At 39.5% G+C, this 20,789-nt stretch overlaps 2 protein-coding genes across 6 annotated transcripts in view; one reads left to right on the top strand and one right to left on the bottom strand.

Moving 5' to 3' along the window:
- Nucleotides 1-14,983, bottom strand: part of TOR1AIP1 (torsin 1A interacting protein 1) — a 28,607-nt gene extending 13,624 nt beyond the window's left edge. The window contains exons 1-6 of the mRNA XM_079761269.1: nucleotides 13,771-14,983; nucleotides 11,786-11,863; nucleotides 9,884-9,943; nucleotides 8,983-9,027; nucleotides 4,933-4,974; nucleotides 2,852-2,938 (exon numbers count right to left, since the gene is read on the bottom strand). Of these exons, the coding sequence (XP_079617395.1) occupies nucleotides 2,852-2,938; nucleotides 4,933-4,974; nucleotides 8,983-9,027; nucleotides 9,884-9,943; nucleotides 11,786-11,863; nucleotides 13,771-14,254 (796 nt within the window). The 5' untranslated portion in view covers nucleotides 14,255-14,983. The remainder of the gene's footprint in view (nucleotides 1-2,851; nucleotides 2,939-4,932; nucleotides 4,975-8,982; nucleotides 9,028-9,883; nucleotides 9,944-11,785; nucleotides 11,864-13,770) is intronic.
- A 4,012-nt stretch (nucleotides 14,984-18,995) lies between these two features.
- Nucleotides 18,996-20,789, top strand: part of TOR1AIP2 (torsin 1A interacting protein 2) — a 28,910-nt gene continuing 27,116 nt past the window's right edge. For all 5 annotated transcript variants that reach the window (XM_079761130.1, XM_079761129.1, XM_079761131.1 and 2 more), the window contains exon 1: nucleotides 18,996-19,132. The gene's annotated coding sequence lies outside the window, so the exon portion shown is untranslated. The remainder of the gene's footprint in view (nucleotides 19,133-20,789) is intronic.

Below are 20,789 nucleotides of genomic sequence, written 5' to 3'. Positions count from 1 at the left end.
AAGAACATAGAACATGGTGCAAAGTAAGAGGAAATTTTGAAAGTTTGTAATAATGGATCTTCTTGAAATTATTAATATCAATTTTTTTCTTAAATTTCTCTTGCAAGTGGTCAATACATTATTTTAATATGTTCTTAAAAACATTGTCATATTTAAGTGGAATTTAGAGGTAAATCTGTTTAAAAGCAATCAGATTGCTATTTTGGCAACAGAAGCATTTGACACACTCAGGTATGGTGGCCAAATATCTATATATATAAAAGCCTAAGCGACTGGCCAACGGGTAGCTATGACACGCACTGACCACCAGGATCAGGCGCTCAATGCAGGAGTTGCCGAGCTGCGGTGACTTGGCAGCTGCGGTTCTCAGGTGACGCACCTGGAACTAGAGAGGAGGGAGCCCTATTCTGGGGTGCGTCACCCAAGAACCGCCCTCTCACAATCTGGGACTCCTCGGGGGATGTTGGAGAGCCAGTTTCGCCCCATTCCCGCAGGCCAGGACAAGGGACCCCACTGGTGCACGAATCTGTGCACTGGGCCTCTAGTATACATATATACATACATATCTTTTTAATCCTTACCCGAGGATATTTTTCCATTGATTTTTTTTAAAAATTGTTTTAATATATTTTTATTGATTTCAGAGAGGAAGGGAGAGGGAGAGAAACATTAATGATGAGAAAGAATCATTGATTGGCTGCCTCTTGCATGCCCCCCACTGGGGATCGAACCCGCAACCCAGGCATATGCCCTTGGCTGGAATCGAACCTGGGACCTCCCAGTCTGCAGGCCAATGCTCTAGCCACTGAGCCAAACCAGCTAGGGCTATTTTCCATTGATTTTTAAAAATTGATTTCAGAGAGGAAAGGAGCGGGAGAGAGAGAGAAACAACTTTTAAAAAAAAAAATATATATATATATATATTTTTATTGATTTTAGAGAGGAAGGGAGAGGGAAAGATAGAAACATCAATGATGAGAGAGAATCATTGATCGGCTGCCTCCTGCATGCCCCCCATGTGGGGATTGAGCCCACCACCCAGGCATGTACCCTTGACCAGAATCGAACCTGGGACCTTTCAGTCCACAGGCCGATGCTCTATTCACTGAGCCAAACCGGCTAGAGCATGGCTAAATATTTTTAGTAGTGTGTCCCTATTATTAAAAAAATTGAACATCAATCTCCAAAACCTATTTCTTCCTAACATTATATACCAGTACATGCATTACTAAAATAATATATTAACAAATGGTATATTATAAAAGAAAAGACACTTTAAATGGATGAAATAGAAAAATATATGCATGAATTGCTAATATTTTCTTCCTGCATTCCAATGGATCTTCTTGTACTTGTTCGCTGAAAAATGGCCCCAGAGATAATCTAGGAAGATCAGTATTCTTCTTAATATGTCTCATGTCTTTGTTCTTTAGCTACTTTTCTTCAGCATGTGGGTATGTGTGCTTCAATAAGAATACATTAGAATTCTCAAGGGACCACAAAGCCTGGGGTTTATGTAGCTTCAAAGAGCTATATATCTTGGTAGCAATAGCATTAAACTATTGGCTATATTAGTCTCCAATTTTTAGACTAATGAAACCATATGAAAACTAGTGACAGCACTTAATTTAAGTATTTTTCTATGTGCCAGGTACTTTCTAAGTGCTTTGCACATATGAATTAATTTAACTTCACAACAACCAAGAAGAAGTTAAGCAATTGCCTAAGGGCACAAACCTAGTAGTGGAGGAGTGAAACCCAGGGATTCTGGCTCCAGAGCCCATGTTCTTAACCACTATCCTAGAGTGTTGCATATCTCCTTTGGGATTTCTGTATCAAGAAAGAATGAGTTAAAATGAGGAAGGATGGGAAATATATAGACTGCCAAATGCCCACAGACCAGCTTATAAGCTTATTTTTAAAGTAAAACGATTAAGTAAAACTTAGAAATTATAGAAATTCTCAAAAGGTGGTGAGGGGAAAGTGGAGACAGTCTTCCATGGGACTAAAATATATAAAATTACTCCTTATTTACAGAGTTTACATATTTGATCAGTACCCTGTTAAGCCACAAATTCACTTTTTCTCTTCAGTAGATTCTTTCCTTGAATAAGCTTAAACACAAGTTTATGTGAATATTCAGAAATAAGCTAAAGTTAATAAGATAAAAATCTTCCACTTTAACTTATTGCTAACTTGGTGTGAATCTGAACAACCCAGAGATAAAAGCAGTTATCGAAGTACATTAGAACTTCCGAAAAGCTAACACGCCTGGTAGTGTAGTGAATATAATGCCAATGTGATCAGTTTCCCTATCAAATTTTTTAAAAAACTACAAATAACTCTTCTTGTGAGCATAAAAATATTGTAGTCCATAAGTATCAAATCAGGCTAAAAAGTGATTTAACTGTTTACGTATTACATGACATTCTATTTCTAACCAGATGTATACCTGGAATCAGTAATTTTAATAAATATGAAAAAATATACAACTTTAAAAGTTTTAATAAGATATTTTATAGTATTTTTAAAAATATATTTTATTGATTTTTTTTTTTTACAGAGAGGAAGGGAGAGGGATAGAGAGTTAGAAACATTGATGGGAGAGGAACATCAATCAGCTGCCTCTTGCACACCTCCTACTGGGGATGTGCCCGCAACCAAGGTACATGCCCTTGACTGGAATCGAACCTGGGACCTTTCAGTCTGCAGGTCGATGCTCTATCCACTGAGCCAAACCAGTTAGGGCTTATAGTATTTTTTAAAAAAGCAAATTCACAGAATACCTTTATATTTTAACTAAAAATACAGCTCCTAAGTTAAGTGTCATATGTGTATAAAGCAATATTACCTCCAGAGTCAAGAGACTCCCTGGATCTGACCTTAACAGAAGTAACAGCACTATCAGATCTGTCCTGATCATCTTCTTCAGTGTCCCCTAAAAAGAAAGAAAGGATACACTAGTATAGTCTCTACTCAAATGCTCTAAAGATCAGGATTAAGAAACAAAAACAAGCATTCAACATTTAAGTAAAATATTTTTGATGATCAGATACAACAGTGTTCTTTATTATGTTTACTTATTCTGAGTCACAATGTTTTAAATAAGCTAAAATTGAGCTCATTTATTCTACATTCTCGGAGGCATCCTCTCTAATAAAATGGTAATATGCAAATTAACCATCACTCTGCTACATAAGCCACGGCCATCAGCCAATCAGGGCGAGTATGCAAATTAACCCCAATCCAAGATGGCTACAGCCACAGAGAGCAAGGTTTCCCAGGTAACAGAGCAAGCCAAGCTTTCCATAGCCGTTGCAGGCCTAAGCCTCCACTCAAGCTACAAAGTTTCAATTATAGAAGGTAAACAAATTCAAACAAATGGCGGCAGAATGGAGCTTGAGAGAGCAGGCCAGGGTTGCCGGCGGCAACAGGGGAAGCAAAGCTTTCCGCACACTCTGGCTGGGCTCACCCATTTAAGGCTACAAAGTTTCAATTGTAGAAGGTGAATTAACTGCCACAGAAATGGCTGTCGCCCCAGGCTACAAAGTTTCAATTGTAGAAGGAAAATAAATTCCAGATACCAGGGCCTCCCTTTGGGTTGCCAGGGGGCGTGGCCGGCCTGCAAACCACCACAGGCCCCTTGCTCAGGCCGCCCCACACCCCAAGGGAACCCCCACCCTTATCTGAGACACCCTTCAGGGCAAACCAGCTGGCCCCCACCTGTGTACCAGGCCTCTATCCTATCTAATAAAAGAGTAATATACAGATTGATCATCACTGCAACACACAATATAGCTGCCCCTATGTGGTCAAAGATCCTGCCCCCATGTGGACACAAGATAGCCACTACAAGATGGCCACTACAAGATGGCCAGCAGGAGAGGGCAGTTGTGAGGCACCCGGCCTACAAGGGAGGGCAGTTGAGAGGGACCAGGCTTGCAAGGGAGGGCAGTTGGAGGTGATCAACCCTGCAGGAGAGGGCAGTTAGGGGTGACCAGGCTGGCAGAGGAGGGAAGTTGGGGGCAAACAGGCTGGCAGGGGAGCAGTTAAGCATCAACCAGGCTGGCAGCGGAGTGGTTAGGGGGTGATCAGGCTGGCAGGCAGAAGCGGTTAGGGGCAATCAGGAAGGCAGGCAGGCAAGTAGTTGGGAGCCAGCAGTCCTGGATTGTGAGAGGGATGTCCGACTGCCCGTTTAGGCCCGATCCCACCAGGATCAGGCCTAAACGGGCAGTCGGACATCCCTCCAGGAGTCCCAGATTGGAGAGGGTACAGGCTGGGCTGAGGGATAACCCCCCGCCGTGCACGAATTTCGTGCACCGGGCTTCTAGTATAATTATATTTTAACAAATATTGAGAGTAATATTTACTAAAATTATATTCCGAAGCTTGAAAAAAAGAAAAAAAAGGGAGCATTAAATAGTGGAAAATTTTTACCTTATTAACTTTAACTTATTAGTGTGTAAACTCAGACAAGATTAGTATATGCACGTATGCATGTCTGTATTTGTGTATGTTTGGGAAGGGTATATACATGTCCACACACAAACATTTCAGTATGGAGGTGACTAATTTCAGAGTATGGTGGGCTTTAAAATGGACTAAATGGTACTGCACTATTCAAACATAGACTGGTTATGAAAAGTTAAAAAACTGTTTTAATAACATAATCAAATGCCAGCATGTCAGAAACTGAGAATACTAGCTTTGCTTAAAATTATTAACTCAGACAAAATTTGCTTAAAATGTACAAAGGCTATAACACTCATTCTATACTATTTTACCTGCCTATTTGACAGTTAAGAATGATTTTTTTTCCTGAAGAAAAAGACACTATTTTCTGCTCTCACTCTTAAGTATCTACTAAAATTCTGATAATGTTAACAAAAAAAAGATTAAGAATACACTGTATGACATTTGGAAAGAAAATACCTTCTTCGGAGAAATTGACCTTCTGTGGGACACTGGTGGCTTCTAGAAGAGAAAAGCATACATGTATGTAACATCAAAGACTAAAGCTTAGGAATAAATAAAAACATCTAAATTAAGAAAAGGGAGCATAAAGACAAACTGAACTATTTTTTTGTTAAATACAAGAAGAGTCTATTATTTCCCTCTACTCTGTTTCAGGAATAAGTCTGATACAAACTAAAATCAGAAAGTTTATTTTTCCTTTACCGACAGGTCTATTTGTACTCTAAAATGTAACCTGAATTTGCAGACATTAGAATTTAATAGAACGAGATTGTCAATATCCACAAAATAACTTCTGAGATTTTGATTGGAATTGCATTGAGTCTATAGATTCACCGGGAAGAAGTGGCATCTTGACAATATTGAGTCTTCCTCTATCCATAAAAATGGAATTGTCTCCATTTATTTAGAAGTTCTTTTATTTCATTAATTGGTTTTGTAGTTTTCCTTAAGTCTTATACACATTTTATTAGATTTATATAAGTATTTCATTTTGGGGGATGCTGACAGTAATTATATTGTGTTTGTAATTTTAAACTTCTCTTATTCATTGCTGGTATATAGGAAAAGTGATTGTGTATTAACGTTGTATCCTACAACCTTACTATAGAATTGCTTATTAGTTTCAGCAGTTTTTGTGCATTCTTTTGAATTTTCTACATAGATGATCATGCCACCTGTGAACAAAGACATTTTTATTTCTTCCTTCTCAATTGTATACCTTTTATTTCCTTTTCATGTCTTATTGCATTAGCTAGAACTTATGGCTCAAAGTTGAAAAGAAATGGTGAATAAGGGCATTCTTGCCTTATACCTGATGTTACTAAAGCTTTCAGTTTCTCATCTCTTAAGTACATTTGCTGTAAGGTGTGTTTTTTTTGTAGATAGTTTTAATCAAGTTGAGAAAGTTCCCCTCTATTTCTAGTTTAACTAAGCGTTTTTATATGAATGGGTGCTGGAGTCTGTCAAATGCTTTCCTTGCATCTACTGACATGATCATGTAATTTTTCTTTAGTTTGTTGATGTGCTAGATTACATTAATTAATTTTTAGTAATTTTTATGTACATTTTTGGGGTTTGGTATTTCTGGTTCTAGCATGTGGGTCAGTCACCGACATGTAGGAGGTGGTTAGGAAGTGGTTAAAAATAAATGTGTATTTTAATGAATGAATAGATTTTAGGATCACAGAATAAAAGCTTTTAAGTTAAGACTTTTGCTAATATTTCTCATACTTTAATAAAAAAACATTACTTGGCAACTTAAGAAAAATCACCTGAAATCAGATTTCATACAAGGTTTTAAACATTCCACTTGTCTTTATCTTTTTAACCTAAGCTATAAAATAGTTACAGATATATATTTAAATACCATCTGATAATGAATCAGCAGCATCTATGACTACATAAGTTTTAATTTCATTTCCTTCTTTTGTTATTCAGCTTCCTTATTTTAAACTCCTTGGCTGCTACATGCATAAGTTTAAAACATTAAATAAATATACCCGGCTGGTGTGGCTCAGTGGTTGAACATCGACCCATGAACCAAGAGGTCACTGGTTTGATTCCTGGTCAGGGCACATGCCCGGGTTTCAGGTTAGATCCCTAGTAGGAGGCGTGCAGGAGGCAGCTGATTAATATTTCTCTTTCATAGATGTTTCTATCTCTCTATCTCTCTCCCTCCCTCTCTCTGTAAAAAGCAATAAAAACATATTTTAAAAAACATTAAATCAAAATATACATTCTTCTTCTTTATGCTCATACAGAAGTTCTGATAAATTAAAATCCTTTTTGGAGCAGTAATACCCTTAATTTTAAAAAGTTATCTGAAAAAAAAAAGTTATCTGTGGCTCTGACAAATATATAGACACATGGCAATAATTAAATGTGCTGTTAAGCTGTAACTTTTCCAACAACCTCAACCAATTACAAAAAGGTACTTTCAGAAATCTTAGGTCTTTGTTGCAAGAACAGATCACTTACAACCATCTCCTCTGATGGAGACCACTAATTGAAATACTTTGTTCACTTTCTTTTGTATGATCGCAGTTTTTTGTTTGTTGTTATTTTTTTAAAAAATATATTTTTATTGAATTCAGAGAGGGAGAGGGAGAAACATCAATGATGAGAGAGAATTGGCTGCCTCCTGCACCCCACCACACTGGGGATCGAGCCCACAACCCAGGCATGTGCCCCTGACCGGAATCAAACCTCAGTGACGCTCTATCCACTGAGCAAAATCGGCCAGGCTGTTTGTTTTTTATTGCAGTTTTTAAAGAAAATACAAAGTTCCTGGTAATTTCTACTACTGTATAGACGTTCCTATTCCTAGAGATCTGTGGAATGTGTTGGTGTGAGGAGGGAAGGGTACTCAAGCAAATATAAGCTTTGCTTACCTTGTTTTTTGTCTGGGGGCAAAGACAAGAAGATTTCATAAATGAGATTATCATGCTTTCTCAAAGAAAAGAGCAGATAGGTGTCATTGTGTCTCCTATCTTCTTGCGCTGTCAGTACAACCTAGCTTGGAGTGTTACAATAAATTCATGTCTAGGCAAGGATGTACCTCTTTGAATTTACTCTCAGAACAAACAAATGACAATTTGAGTGATTTGCTGTCTTTATTCCTGCCATTGGTATAAATGAGGGGTCAGCCAACTTATTCCATATAGGGCCAAATGGCAAATATTTTAGGCTTTGTGAGCCATGTAAGTTCTCTGCAGTTCACACATATATGAATATATATATTCTCATAGATATGTATGTCAAATATAGATATTTCACAAAATATAAATATTTTTTAAGCTCACAAACTGTACAAAAAACAGGACTGCAGGTCAGATTTTACTCAGAGGCTATAGTTTTCTGACCCTGGTATATATACCTTTAAGAATAGTACCTGTAAAATTATTCGGTGCTAACCATGCTTTTGAGAACAGTCAGAGTGGAGCAGCAGGAAGAAGAGATTAAGGTATAGCTTGAGGATATTACTAGTATTCAAGTTCCATGAATAGCCATTTGATACACTCCATTCTCTGTATTAATCTCAGAAATTTCCTTCAAACTGGAAAGCACTTGATTTAAAGTTAATTTTTATTATAAAATACCTACAAAAATAATTTTTATTCAAGCATAGAAAGTAAAAGTGCAGGATTATCTTAGCTCAAAGTTCTTTCCAATTAAGAGTCTGACTTAATCACCTAAATAAATTCAATTAAAAAAAATCCCAATTTTAAAAGAAAAATAAAAAGGTTAAAAAAAAAAAGAACCTGACATAAAAACATTCTTTTTTTTTTTTTTAAGTTTTAAAATAGAGCACTTGAGAAACTCTAGTGTTTGGGTAAAAGTCCACAATTGCTGTATACTGTAAGGATCATTTTCAGTACCCAGACACTAAAAAAATCCTAAAGTCTCTAAAGAAATTAGCCTCAGCTTAAGTGAAAGACAAATTTTTTAAAAGCTGAAACTATTTATAAAGAAAAATTAAGCCTCTCTCCTTTTGACTCATCTCCAAATTTAGAAAAGGACTGTAACTTAAAACTAAGTCCAACCACAATCAATGTAGATTCACTTAAAGCCACAGATCTTGGTATCTCATGTCCCATATGAATAAAACACTGAAAAGAATTAAAACTAGGTCAACAAACATGGCAAAGGACACTAAACTTACTATAAAAATTTTTTCAAATTCACTTTCTAGATCAGGAAAAAACCTTAATTGGTAAGTTGTTATCTCCTTTCTCTCAATAGTGTGACTTTAACAAAGGCCAATTAAAATGCAAATGTATTTGTTCTTTCACAAATTTTAACAATAGCATAACAAAATACATAATTTCAAATAGAACCACCACCAAGGCTGCTAAGAAAGATCTTGGTCATAGGGACAGTGCCCCACACGCTGAGATAATGAACAAAGTAATATTCTCAAGCCAGTGACCAAAAGTGTGTACTCCTGTATTCTACTGATAATCAGAATCCTCAAAAAGAACCTAGAAAAGTTAGAAATTAACAAACCTAATTCACTCATTTCAGTACTTCCATTTGTTTTGTATGCTGAATCTGCAAGAGAGATAGCGAGAAAAAGATTAGAGCTTAAAAGGAAATGCATCATATGGTTCTTTACCACAGGTTCATCATCAAAACCATAACAGATCTTTATCATTGTAATACTTGACAGTCATAAAAAAAATCAACCTAATTTTTCCTTATAGAATATGTCTGAGGAATAGAAAACTAATGTGAAGATAAATAAGCTTCCTTTTTAGTTCCCATAATAAAGCATCCTTATGGGCCAAAAAAACTCTGAAAATGAAGCAGAAGTAGACTTCACTAATTTTCTTTCATAGTCAGGAAATCAATTTAAGGTAACACTCTTTTAAAGTATTAGTCAAAAAGAAAGGTACTGGAGGCAGGGAAATTGTATAGCCCTGAGTCACAAAGCCTCAGTCTTGAATTTTTTATTAGCCTCATACTGCAAAGAATAAAAAGTCCCTGACCCTAGTTTGAAGTCAGCGTGCTAACAAAAAGAATCATAGCAACATGTAAAAAACACCTCGTAAAAAGGCTGAAGAAGCAAGCCCTTGATATAGTTATAAGAAAATATGTCACAAATGCTAAATAAAATAAACTTTATAGAGGTGCAAAAATATTTATTGGGTTAAAGGGAGGAAAGATAATTTATACATGAATTTCCTTGTATCTCCATAATATACCTCTGGAAGAATACCCAGGAAACCGACAACACTGGCTGCCTCTAATGAGATGGGTGGGTAAAGGAGAGAGGGAGCAGGATGACTTTTCATTGTGTATTTACAGTAACTTTTAAATTTTGAATCATATGAATACACGTGCTACCCTACTTAAAAACAAAATTGCATTTATAAAAATGTTAAACCAACAGAAAAAAATTTCTTACCAGATCGTGGACTTCTTAGAGGGGGTCTAAGCAGGCTGAGTACAGAATCTTCACTCGTCACTAATATGGGAGAAAAAAACACTTAAGAATATATAAAATATCCAACTAGATTTATTATACACCCATCTATTAATTCAACAAAGGTGTTTCCGCACTTCCCATTATGTTAAGTATAAGGGTACACTAGTGAACTAGAGACAAGTTTCCTGCCATAAAAGATTTATGAACTTGATGGGAAAATTGATAATGTTTTTCAGCAGACCGTATTTGTATGAAAGGAAAGGAATACCAAATAAAACTCTCCTAAATTTCCCAGATAGAAACCACAATCTGATGCTATACACCTCAAATTAATATAATTCTGAATGTCAACTGTCATTGAAAAAGAACTTTCAATGAAAAAAATATCTGTATGAGCATAGAGAAGAAAAACAACAAAAAAACCTTTCCTGTATGCTCCAGAGTGTGTAGTGTGTGTGTATATGTAAGATACTTGAAGGAGACAAAGTACCAGGAAGAGGTTTCAGATGACCAGTAACACAGTTATTTTTCCTAGGTTGTTTTTTCTTCTTCTTTTTTTTCCCTAGGTTGTTTTAGAACATGGCCTCTTGGGTTAGGTCTTTATTCTTAAGGGCATCTTTGGATAAATTTCTCTCAGACCACATCAGTGTCCCTATATGCAATTACAGAATATATAATATTCAAAATACCAAGTTAAACTGAAAGTCTATAATTCTATAAGGAAGAGAAAGGGCATATCCTTAAACTTGTACTTAAAGCAATCTTCCAACAAAGAGTGACTCCTATGTAATAATTCCTCTGCTAGACAGACTTTACAAGCATTTAATAATGCCCTAAACTTTTTCTCCTTTCATTCAGAAGCATGAGATGGGAGCATGCCAAGTGCTGGATATAGAAAGATTTATAAAAGCACCTTTTAGAGTAAGAGAACCCTGATTATCCCCAATCTCCCAAAGATGCACATAACCTGATTTCTAGTTATATAGTACTAGAGGCCCGGTGCACGAAATTTGTGCACGGGGGTTGGGGGGGGGGCCCTCAGCACAGTCTGCACCCTCTCCAATCTGGGACCCCTTGAGGGATGTCTGACAGCCCTTTTAGGCCTGGGTTAAAAAATCCAGGGATGATCAGTTTCAATAGTTATAATCATCTGACGTGGGATTGTCCTAATATCAAAAAAAGCAAATTGAAAATAAATGGAATTAAAACAAAAGATACTAAACACTAATAAGTTAATTCTTTCCCCTGCTTTTCAAAATAGTTAAGTTTTAAGAACTTAAGTAGATTATCAGATGTAGCCTACTTCTATGTTACATTGACTCTAAGATGCGAATATTTTTAGGCTTTAACATTTCTGAATTGGGATGCATCACACAATCTATGGCATATTACAGTTTAACAGCAGCATTTCTTCCTTCTAAGTGGTACATAAAACAATGACAGTGTATCTCACAGATGATATCTTCGACTTCATGAAATGTAGTATCAAATGGACAAGATTTTGCTATGCAAACCATTTAACCCATTTTAAATGAAAGGTGGGTAAGGCAGTTTACCCATTTATACTACTGGGTAGATAATTATTACATGGGAGAATCACAGTGATACTTGGGGAAAATAAAAAGGGTTTTGTGACTGAATAAGTTATAAGACACATAGTTATGTGACTGAATTAATATTTATGAAGTAGCTGGTACTTAGTAAGTACTAAAGTACATTCCCTGTCTTTTCTTGACACATTGCTTAATTCAATAAACAAGTATTAAGAAGATTCACTGAAACTGAATGAAGTATGATTTGGGACCCCTGACGAACCAGGTTATAATCTGTACATAAAAAAAGTTGCCAGGTAAGGGAAAAAAACCAAAATCGTTCTCTCACCTGAAGTCTCTTGTGTTCTCCTGACAGTTTTCTTTGAGACAGTTTGGCTTACAACAGTTTGCGGAGATAGCTCTTCCTCTAAAGAACAGATATGACAATTGTCAAAATTCAGAATACATGATCTGGGTAGAGATTATATATTCATGTTAATAGCAATATATGAGCAGAAATGCAAGTAATTAATTGCTTTAGAAATGTGAAATCAAGTTTACCAAAACTTACAAATGTAACTAGTCATAACTACAATTAAAAAAAACAAAAAACTCCTCCCACTGATGCTTTACCACAAAAACATATTACTTTAAAAATTTTAAGAGATGGGCTAGATCAGCAATTTTCCACGGGTGTGCTGTCAGACTTAGGGACACTGACCTCTTTTCCCTTGGATTTTCAAATTTAAAAAATGACAACCATCTAGTGTAAATGAATCAAAATTATGCCTTTTTTGTTGTTGTTCTTATTGGCAAAAAATATAAATTTTGGTGAGCACAGAATTTTAGTAATTAGTTTATGTGTGCCATGAGATGAAAAAGGTTGAAAATCGCTGGGCTAGTATTAAATGATGTGGAAGAAAGCAGGAGAGTAAAAAATGTTTAGATCCTTATAGATGTACTTAAATAGAGGCATATCCTTTATGTGTTAAAAATATTAACTTACACAGCTTCATTAGACTCGGTAGAAGAGTCCACACAATTTAAATGGTCTTGTTAAATAAAAATATGTGCAAAGCATTCTTCCAGACATTGAAGGAGATACATAAGCACTATCAAATATATATGATAGGATCTTTGCCTTCAGGAACACACGGGGTGGAGCAAAAGTAGGTTTGCAGTTGTGAGTACGAGAAACAGAGTTCATTCTTGTATTATTATTTATTAATTACTGTATTACTTCCCATAGGAACAACCGTCTCGAGTGACTACACCCTACAGTAATTTACGTGTCTTTAACATAAAGTTTCCAAAATGAACACATCTTCAAATGTGTCAGCACTTCATATGTCATCAGGTAAACGGGCAGCCTATTACTCTAAGCTGAAAATCCACGTCCGCTCCGTATCTATCAATGGTCTAACTATGTAATCCCATTGTGATTCAGAACCCCTGGTTCTTACCTCACAGGTGCCTTACATGGGCTAACATGAAACATCACTTGGGACTCTGCTAGATGGGGGCCTGGAGGCAAGGTGGGAGGTTAAGGGTGTTGATTCACCTGTGACTCATGTAAAACTACACACTAACTTTGTCAGCATCCTTTTGCCCCATTTGTCGGGCTACTACTTAGTCATTGAGATTACAATGAAGGCCCCCAGAGTGGCGAATGTTGGGCACAGAAAGAGCAATCAGCTCAAGTCTGTCAGGCACTGGGGGCTTCAAGTTCAAGATAACTGGCTTACCCCATTTCAGTGTACGGATTTGGGTGGGGTCTCAAATCAATTCACCGACTACGCTACCCACTCACAAATTCCCTCCCTCTTTCCTCACGTCGATAGGGAAGGGAAAAGACTGGAAGTTGGATTAGAACCGTAATTCGCAGCCGGGAACTTTTGGCCTCTGAGAATAAAAGGAGGAACTATAAGCGGCTTTAGCAGAAACAGCCGCAGGCTAGCGGAAACCGAAATGAAACAGAGCCTGGAGGGATCCGATGTCCCGCCAGCCGCCCCTAACTCGCCGTCCCTCGTGAAGGCGTGCAGAAAGAGGCAATCCTGACACCCCCAAACGGATGCCCGGGGATGCACCGAGCTCCCCGGCTCTGCTCAGTGCTCCGCGCGATTGCCTTTCCAGTCCTCCCGCCTGTGCCTCTCTGCCCGCTGCGGTCGGGGTGGACGGGACGAGAGGACCCACTTCACCCGGGCGGAGGAGCCACCGGAGCAGGGGCGGGGATGAGCCCGAGCGGGGATGAATGAGCTCGGCAGAGACAGCCCGCCCGCCCTCCCGCACCACTCGCTCCCCGACATGCGGGACTGTTACCTCGGTCCGCCTCACCTTCAGAGGAATGAGAGTCCCGTAACCGCCTCCGGGTCATAACCGGCTGTGGCGGGGGCTGCTGTGAGTTCTCCTGCTGGAGGCGCGTAGCCTTTCGCGTTTTCATCTCCCCGGCTTCCTGGAGTGGCGGCTGCCTCCGCTGCTGAGACCGTAGGTTGTAGGCGCTTTCTCTCACTTCCTCTTTCGTAGAATGGGGCCGGAACTCTCTTAGCTGGATTCGTTTTCCCATCGGAGATCTATCTTTCGCCACCGGGGGCTCGAAGTCGCCGTACACTTCCGGCGGCTCTTCCGAAAACCTCACTTCCCGCCGGGCGTGGCGCGACGGCGACGGCGACGGCGTCGGAGTTCCGTGCGCTGGTACGTCACTGCTGCCGCCATTTTCAGGGGCGAGCCGGCGCCTTCCCTCCCGCAGGGGGGCCCTGGGTGTCACGTGCAGCCCCCATCCTTCAATCACCGACTCCGCCCGCCGCCCGTCGCCCGCCATAGTTGTTGTCGTAGCTTGCGTCTATCGCCTAGATGATTTGGGGGCCCTAAATTCACCTGCCGTGGGTGACGATGGCTTTCCGGGGTGCCGGGCGGTGGTCGCGGTGGTCACGGAGGCAGTTGAGAGTCGCCGGGGCTGCCGCCTGCGTCGTCGCTGCTGTGCTGCAAACCCGCCTCTGGGCCCATGGTGTGTCCGCGGGCGAGGGCTGTGGGAGAGGCAGTGCCCTGCTGGGTCAGCTGCTGTGGGTCACTCCCGCCTCCTGGCTGAAGGCCCCAAAGAGGAGGGGAAGAGGGAGGCGGACTTCGGCCTTGGAGGAGAGAGGGAGGGGACGGCGGAGAAGGGACAACTGGCTGGGCAAACAGCCGCTCGTGGCAACTGTTGCCCGCACGCGGCGACGCCCGTGCTGGCGGCCAGTAGCGAGTGTGGAAAGCGGCGTGAGACGGGGATGGAGAAGTTTCGGTTCCCGTCCTCCTACCCAGGCTGTGGCGCAGTTTTCGTGGAACCTTTTTGACCCACCGCTACCTTCGCCATGCCTGGAAATGCCCCTAGCAGGAGTGATGACAATAAGGAGACTTGTGCTGGTGTCATCTTTTCTTGGAGAAGAATTTGGTTTCAAGCTCTTGATGAGAGCAATTACCCAGTTTTAAATTGTAAGTCACCTGTTGAGTGTAGAAATCGAAACTACAGGCACACTCGGGTGGATTTCCACTAGTGAAACACACACAGCAAATGTCATTCCTGGGAAGCTCCCAGCAGCGCTGTTCTGAACCTTAGTGCTGTTGTAATTTTAACTTGTGATCCATTACTTTTACTTTGATTCTGGGCATGACTTGATATACTGCATTTGATGTGGGGATTCCTGGTTTAGTTTACTGAATAAGCATGAATAAAAAACACTGTTAGTTTCATACCCGTATACCATACTTAGGATGTAGATAATTACAAATATCTAACCAAATTTACACACACTTGAGGGAAGGGGAATTTAGTGTAAAGTCTGAAAAATTAAAAGATTGTTACCTTCGAAATATACACTTCAAAATCCTCCTCTTGGAGGATTTTAAAAAATAATTCAGTGTATAGATTTTAAAAATTGAATGATTCTGAAAATTTTGAAGGTATTGTTTATTTTTTTAAAATATTTTAAATCACTTTAGAATGATTTTGAGCAACTCATTTGTTCAAACTGGGCACAAATTTCAATATAATGAAATCTTAACATGTTCTGTGTTTTCACTAATAAGCCATATATTTGGTCACAGACACAAGGAGTTACATGCTTTAGAGAGGGAAGTTTTAGCCTGTTAGTGTAGCTTAGCTTTGTTTGCTATATATAATATAGCCAGAGAAACTGGAGAAACAGTCACAAGGCAGATGCTACTTTAAAAAAATATATTTTAAGGGCAAATTAAAAGCATTCTCCCTTGTCAGCTTGAATTAGATAGTATGTTTGAAAACTTGTGGGACTTCTTTTCCAACAAAATGCTTGGTCAATACCTGGCTTTTGTTTTAAGTAATGCTTTTTGTATAAGGTGCCTATTATATTACTCATTAAGCTATAATAGTAAAAGTTCTGTAATGCAGTTATTAAAGGATATAAAACTTTATGGTATTAATATACAATGTTCATATTATGAACATTAATGCATATATTAAAAGCCTCTAACACATTTACCAGGACAGGTAACTGTATAGAAACTTGGATATAGACTTGTGAAACTTAGGTTTGGGTAACATTAAAAAAGAAAGGACAAAAGGCTCTATATATCATTGTCTAATCAAATCAGTCAGTGTGTTATTTTATAATTAAAAATGCTTGTAAGCCCTAACTGGTTTGGCTCAGTGGATAGAGCCTTGGTCTGCAGACTCAAGGGTCCCAGGTTCGATTACGGTCAGGGGCATGTACCTTGGTTGCAGGCACATCCCAGTGCAGGGGGCAGCTGATTGATGTTTCTCTCTCATTGATGTTTCTAACTCTCTCTCCCTCTCCCTTCCTCTCTGTAAAAAATCAATAAAAAATATATTTTTAAAAATAAAAATGCTTGTGAAGATTTAGGACTGGCTTCCTAAAAAAATGAATCACGAGAATCTTAAAATCAGAGGCATGGTAACTAACATTAACACATATTTGCTTAGGATTTTCCCTACTTCATCTAAGTAATAAGAATACATAATCCTGGCTCTGCCATACCTGTCTCCCACACCTAGCAACCTTACAAATACCAACTTTCATCGTAACTATGAGGTAAAGTTAAAGTCTAGGCAAACCAGATTTTCTGCTGTAGATGTTTTCCAAACTACAGGGGTGTCCAAAACAGGTGACATTACAGAGAGAGATTCATAACCAAAACTAGAAGGGAATTGGGCCACTGACAGGAAGAGGAGGCATGAGCTCTGGATGTTAGAAAATTACTTTGGGAATTTTAAATATGTAGAGTAATTCAGTGAATCAAAGGAGAAGACAGGTAAGACAAGACATGATTATAACATACAGGGGTGGGCAAAAGTAGGTTTACAGTTCATATAAAAGACATTCAGGTTATTAATAGTTCCATTAATTCAAAAGAATGTCAATGGGGCAGTGCACTTAGGTACAATCTTGTAAGTGCTCAAATTGCTGGCCTTCATTATTTGTACGTTCTTATAGTTTTTGAAAATCAGTAAACAAACATGAATTTCACTGACCTGTTTGGGTAGCCTCTCTGCCTCCTGAGGTGGTTGAATTCAACCTACTGCCCACCCCTGTACTCATTAATTCATATGTTTATTAAGCATCTATGTTGGCACATAATAGATATTTAATAAATATATGAATTAAGTTAATGAGTATATTCTTTATCCCTAGGGAATTTGCCATGAATTAGGGAAGGCATATACAAACATTATAATTCAGATTAAATGACTGGCATTAACGTATATACTTTGCTGTTGGTCCTAGGTCTAGACATCTGTTCTTGACACTGGATTTCTAAATAAAGCAGCTATTTAAAATGAAACATTTTGCCCTAGTTAGTTTGGCTCAGTGGATAGAGCGTCAGCCTGTGGACTAAAGGGTCCTGGGTTCAATTCTGGTCAGGGTCACATTGCCTGGGTTGCAGGCTTGATCTCCAGTAAAGGGTGTGCAGTGCAGTAGGCAGCTGATCAGTGGTTCTCTCTCATCATTTATGTTTCTATTGCTCTCTCCTTCTTCCTCTCTGAAATCAGTAAAACATATTAAAAAATAAAACATTTTATTTTAAAATAATTTTTGTATATGAATTTTGTTTAGGGTAAGCAGAAATCCAGTTATATACTGAGGAAAAAAATCTATCCATTTACATTTGTACTCAGCTAGGCAAATGACTTTGGGGTTATATCTTAGTAGAAAGAAGCAACATCGTTATTTTTAATAAGGAAGTAATGATTAAAATATTAAAAATAAGAGGAAGGAAATTAAAGAAATAGTAGCTGGTTTATTTATTCCCCATTCTCACAAGTGATAGGCAAAATATTTTACAGACTGTTAATACAAATGAAAATGTTTAGCTGGAAATGTTATGCTGAAGTTAAGAAAATTTAAACCTAGTTAAGTTCACTGTTCGGTGAAGAATCATTAATCTAAAAAGTATTTGGGCCTCTGTGTACTAGCCAGATCCTGTTTTAGGTGGTGGAGATACAGCAGTAGAAGAATAGATCAAAAGACAACCCTCCCCTGCCTACTTGGAATTTATATTCTTTGGAAGTCAGATAAAAATAAAAATAAGTAAAATAGTGTGTTAAGAGTGTTTTGGGGGAAAATGAGGCACAGGGAAGTGAGATTTAGTGAGCACATTTCTTCTATGTTGTTTGAATTGGTGCAGGTCAGGAACAGGAATTTTAGACGTACAGTTAGCCCTTGAACAAGGTGGGGGTTAGTGGCTCTGACCCCAGCCCAGGGAAAAAACTGAACGTCAGTCTTCCCTCCATATTTGAGGGGGATTGGTTGCAGGACCACTGCCCATACCAAAATCCAGGCATGGACAAGGTCATTAAATAAAATGTCATGGAACAATGTATGCAGCCAGCCTTATGCCTGCCCCGGATTCCCAATCCCGGATGGAAAGTCCTGTTTTCCACTTGCGGTTGGTTGGATCTGCGGGGGCCAAACTCTTGTAGGGAGGGCAGACTACATATTTATTGGGGGGGGGGGGGAAATCTCAGTACCCGTGGACCACACAGTTCAAACTTCTGTTGTTCCATCAGGTGTACTCGACTTTACCCTAATTGATTATGTGTTCTTGGGCAAATTGCTTTCCATTTTTCAATTTTCACATTTATAAAATGAATAGATCAAAATAGTAACTATTCTTATTCGTTTGCTACTGTCACTTAGCAGACACTGTTACCTCATTAGCTCTTTACTCACCACAACCCCATTGGACATGAGCAAACTGAAATAATGTCTGACTGGTGCTGGCCCTGACCATTGGGTAGTGCCTCTCACCGTGTAGGCTCCGTGGGTCCTAGCAGCCTGTGAACTTAGGGTCATTATAAGGGTTAGGGTCTGGCAGAGATGCCCGCCTTCCCTGTCACCAGCAGCACGAGAACGCGGGGACAGCTGTGCTTCCAGTACGCGCACTCACCACTGCCTGGCGCTGGTGGCTCTGGGCGCGGAAGAGGGGCGGTGGGGAGTGGTGAGGGAGGGGTTGCAGACGGTGAGGGAGGGGCCGGGCGACTACCAGTCCCAGCATTCCGCGGGCGCTCCCCTCCCAGCGGAGATCGCCGTCACGTGGACGGGGACGGCGTCATTCTCTCCGGCCGCGGCCGTGTCCGAGGGCTGCAGCCCCGTTTCGTGGACCAGAACACCGGAAGGGCTCCCCTGACATTGACCACCGACGATTTAAAACTCCGCCAGAATTGGTAAGTAAATAAAATGCGTATACAACTTTTCCATGTTTTAAAATTGGATCCGATGTCTTTTTGAAAGATCTTTCCGAAACGATCCTTCCCCACCCCCACCAGCATACCGCAAAAAATCTTAAAACGAAGCAGGTAGGGAGTATTTTTGTTTTGGAGTAAAAAAAGAGAAACAATCTTAAATACTGAACAGGGTAAGGTGGGGACAAACGTTTGGTTTGGACTTTGAGACCAGCAGAATTCCTTATGGCTCAAAGAGTAAACGGGAAGTCTACCTGTGCAGGGACGATCGCTCCCTGTGCTTCCGTGCCTAGCAGGATGCCGTCATCTTCCACCGTAATCCTTCTTAGAGGGCAGTCCCCACTCACCTGTTTGTAACCTTAGTGGTGCTAATAGGGCAGAGTGTGAAGTTGTAGTAAGACCCTACAGTTACCATTTTGCTTACACATTATGTCTTCCCAGTTGTATTTCGCAGCCAATGAGGTTTACCCCTTTCTTCTGTCCTTCAAGAAAGTGTCTAGTACTCTCCATTTTGTGTTAGACTTTATACACAAACACAGAAATGAGTGCTCTTCACCTGATTCAACTTCTGTTTTTTGGTTTCAGTTTTACCTGTCTTTAGGTTTTAAAACATTTTATTCTGGATCTGTATGAGAGATCCTCTCTCTCTCTCTCTCTCTCTCTCTCTCTCTCTCTCTCTCTCACCTCGGTAATCCTCACCTGAGGATATTTTTCCCCATTGATTTTTAGAGAGAGTGGAAGGGAGGGGGAGAGAGAGAGAAGCTTGGATGTGAGAGACACATCGATTGGTTGCCTGCCGCAAGCGCCCCGACCAGGCCGTGGATCAAGACTACAACCGAGGTAGGAGCCCTAGGCCTGAATGGAATCTGAGACTCTTCAGTCCGAGGGCTCACGGTCTAACCACTCCTTGTCTCTTTTTTAAAAATTAGGGCTGTGGCTGTTCAGCAGATGATTAGTACATAAATGGCTAGTGGAAAATCATTAAATTTAAATAGGAACTTTATGGTGAAGGAACTAAAAAGGTTTTTGGGAGCCTTTGTGGGGATTGGAACAATTTGAAAAACTGGCATTTGCTATGAAAACTTGGAGAGCCTCTCCTCAGTAATGCTTATTGGGCTGAGTGCAGAGTCCATAACCTGATAACCAGTTTTACTGCTGGTTATCACCAAGCCTTGAGTGACTCATTGACGCTCTATTTCACTTATTTTCCCTCTGGGTGTAGAGATGATACTACTAGTCTGAGAGCTTCTAGAATTCACAAGTAAAGTAACTTAATTTAATTATTTGAGGATTATAGGTTATTTTAATAATGTGTTGTCTTGTATATATAATTTATTTTTGCCTAAGATGTCATCTTAAACTGTATTCCTTGGAAATCCACATTTCTCTGAAGCACCAGTTGAGTTCTCTGAAGGAAAGTATGCTGAGAGATGCCTTGTCTCCTTTATGCTGTTTTTCATTTAGAATTTTAATTGTGTTAAACTAAATTTTATTAATATTCTACATCTTCTCACTACACCTTTGTCCCACAAGAAGTGCTTCAATATAGCGATTACACTTGATCCTTGCTTTTGCACGGCACATCCAGCATTTGTGAATAAAGAAGGATGTCCTCAACATTGGTTATGAGCGTAGACTT

Source organism: Cnephaeus nilssonii (assembly GCF_951640355.1).
Source record: "Cnephaeus nilssonii genome assembly, chromosome: 21".
Classification (NCBI taxonomy): Eukaryota; Metazoa; Chordata; class Mammalia; order Chiroptera; family Vespertilionidae; genus Cnephaeus; species Cnephaeus nilssonii.
This window is presented reverse-complemented; position numbering and strand designations above follow the sequence as displayed.